General features: G+C 36.0%; 1 protein-coding gene across 3 annotated transcripts in view; it reads left to right on the forward strand.

Moving 5' to 3' along the window:
- LOC117101307 (39S ribosomal protein L48, mitochondrial-like) overlaps nt 1-2,724 on the forward strand; it is a 6,329-nt gene that overhangs the window by 161 nt on the left and 3,444 nt on the right. For all 3 annotated transcript variants that reach the window (XM_033241276.1, XM_033241274.1, XM_033241275.1), the window contains 3 exons: nt 115-245; nt 1,077-1,182; nt 1,706-1,872. In XM_033241276.1, coding sequence (XP_033097167.1) covers nt 181-245; nt 1,077-1,182; nt 1,706-1,872 — 338 coding nt within the window. In that variant the 5' untranslated portion in view covers nt 115-180. Of the gene's footprint in view, nt 1-114; nt 246-1,076; nt 1,183-1,705; nt 1,873-2,724 lie in introns of those variants that run through there.

A 2,724-nucleotide genomic window follows, 5' to 3' on the forward strand; every position in this document is an offset into this window, starting at 1 on the left:
ATAGCGCATGAATGACGCCCTCTTGCTAAATTGGAAACTTTTGAACCTTGACCGACGCTTCTATTTGTTACGCGTAAATCGCGGAGAACGCTATCTTGTGTTTATAAGATCTTTGATGTGTGCGTTTTCCGCCGGTGGTAGAATTTCATAAAATTGTTATTTATAAAGAAATATGTTAATATGAATACTATTTTAAGGAGGTTGGCACTTCCGATAAGTAAAGTATGCTGCTGGAAGCAGTCATGGTAATTTACGTGATTAATTTGTTAATTGTCGGGTCTTCCTAGGCTAGGCCCTAGGCTTATGCTCAAAATGTCTAGGTAGGCCCTAGCCTAGCAATAGGCAGGCTCAGTCCGTTGAATCGTCTTTATTTGGGCCCGATTTTCCGTCACCAGCTAAGCCTAGACGCGCTTAAATGCCTAGCTAGGTCCAGGCCTTCATATTAGTTAATGTGAATCGTCTTGAGGTTTCTGACTGCTCTGTACTTAAAGTCGGGCTTATGCATGCCCTGGCTGGATGGCCATAAACTAGAGAGTTAAGGACAGATTCGATTGGGTCATTTTATTCTCAAAATAATAACTAGCATCTAGGCTATTCAGTGGGGGAGGGGGGGGGGGGGTTTCCCCCCCCCCATTCGAAAACTTCGAAGCAATAAAAATTAGGCAAGGCTTATGCTAGAAAAAATGAGTTAATGCTTTTCTCAACTTCCCTTTATTCAACTTCCCTTTTTTTCCCTTTTATTCTTAAATACTGTGTTCAAGAGATATACTTTAACATATCTGTCACGGTTAACATGTATTCGGGAATCTAAGAAGCAATATTTTTCAGAGGACGTGGCCACCGAAAAAAAATTCCACTCCCCCTCATATTTTGGTCGCGCCCCCCCACCCCCATTTTAATACTGCTAGATACGCCACTAGATACGCCACTGAGGCTATTCACACTTGCCAATGCCCTAACTAATACAAAATAGGTCTGACCCAACATCTCCCATCCCAATTTACCAAGCGCTTACAGATGCCATAATCAATTTTCATTTTAAAATCGATTGATTTATTACATTTGAAAATTAATAGGGTCGAGGGAGCTACATACAGCCAGCTTTTAAGCAATCACAGGCAGCAAGTTTTCAACCAAAAGAGATTGTTAAGCGAAGAATCATTTGAAAGTGAATTGGAAGAGGTAACCTGTTTCATGCTATAATAAGTAGAAATATATTTTTAAATAAATATGTTTAGATACTGATTGATATATATTATTGCACTAGCTTTTGCAAGCAGGTATTTAAAAAATGTGTTTTATTTTAGGGCACATAGAATAATTTATTAGATTATCACTCTTTAAAAAAAAAGTAATGAGGGCGGTCAGGTTTTTTTTTTTTTCGGTTGGAACAATAGAATATTTCATTTTTGTTTTTATTGATGAGGGAGGGACTGTTTTTATTTGGCAAGAATTTTGTAAATATTGTATAAAAACTGGTTTAATTTTATTGTTTTTTAAAGAAAATGTCTTTGCAGTCATAAAATTGCATTGTTTTTTTAAGCTGTTAAAAAAAAATTGTGCGGCAAGAATAATCTAACAATTTTTTCTACATGCCCTTAGCTTGAGAAATTGATTTTTTTTTTCTCCTTAGAAATTGTTAATATACAGTACTTCTAATTCCAATGTTGTTATTGATTGTTACATGCAATTCAACTCTTTGCAGCTCAAATACCAGCAACTTCCTGAGCAGGAATTACCAGAACCGTCATCATCAAACGTCCACCCAATTATGAATTTTGCAGTTGTGGGATATGATTGTACAGTTGTTGAACATTATGCACAGTATGTGCACAACTTGGCAAACCACATGGGCATCGATGTCTTTGACATGTAAGGTTTTTTAACTCATGGTAGTACAGTACCGTAAATGTTATAAGTCTCCCTCGAAATAAGCATACCTTCCAACCCTCCCAATTTAATTCAATCTCCCGGTCTTCCGCATATTGTCAAATTTTCCCGAATTTTCAGAATACAACCGCTAAATACCAAAAAAAAAATTTAGTGGCATTTTGGTACCAATGATTGAGTATTTCTGTGTCAATTTTTCCTTGAAACGATATTGGCATACCAAGACTTCCCAAGTGTTGCTCACAACTTGAAAGATCAGAATGCATGTATGAAAAAAACTTACATTTTCAACATTGCTGTGGTGAGGGTACACGTCACCAGACAGTACATCTGTAATGTCCAGTCTCCTGAATTTTGAGTTCCAAAGGTTGGAACCTCTGGATATGTGCTGTCTGAATTAACGCCATATCACACATAATCATTTTGGCTGAGAACCACTCTTAAATGTGTGGCACAGTGTTTATTAGTGATATATACTATTTTCAATAAACGTCACAGCACGTAATCAAGATTAACTTCATAAGCATACTTTGATCTTACATATCTTTTAAATTTAGAGCACTAAGGAAATAGAATTTTACCTTTGATTCAAAATATCTTAATAATATAATATTATAAAAAAAAGTGTATTTTGTATGTTGTAATTTTAAGTTTACATTGTTATTTGTGGCATGCTTTTAGGCATGCACTACCAGGCAAAACAACATTGATCCACACTAAAAGAAAACAAGGAATTTCTGACAACCTCAAACCAAAAGATTTTCAACTGAAAGAACATGAGCGAATCATACAGGTTGGTTATATCCTCAGTGTCTGTGTTAGTTTACTTCAGTG

The sequence above is a fragment of the Anneissia japonica genome, unplaced genomic scaffold (assembly GCF_011630105.1).
Source record: "Anneissia japonica isolate Jap-2015-1 unplaced genomic scaffold, ASM1163010v1 scaffold3709_len703521_cov189, whole genome shotgun sequence".
Classification (NCBI taxonomy): Eukaryota; Metazoa; Echinodermata; class Crinoidea; order Comatulida; family Comatulidae; genus Anneissia; species Anneissia japonica.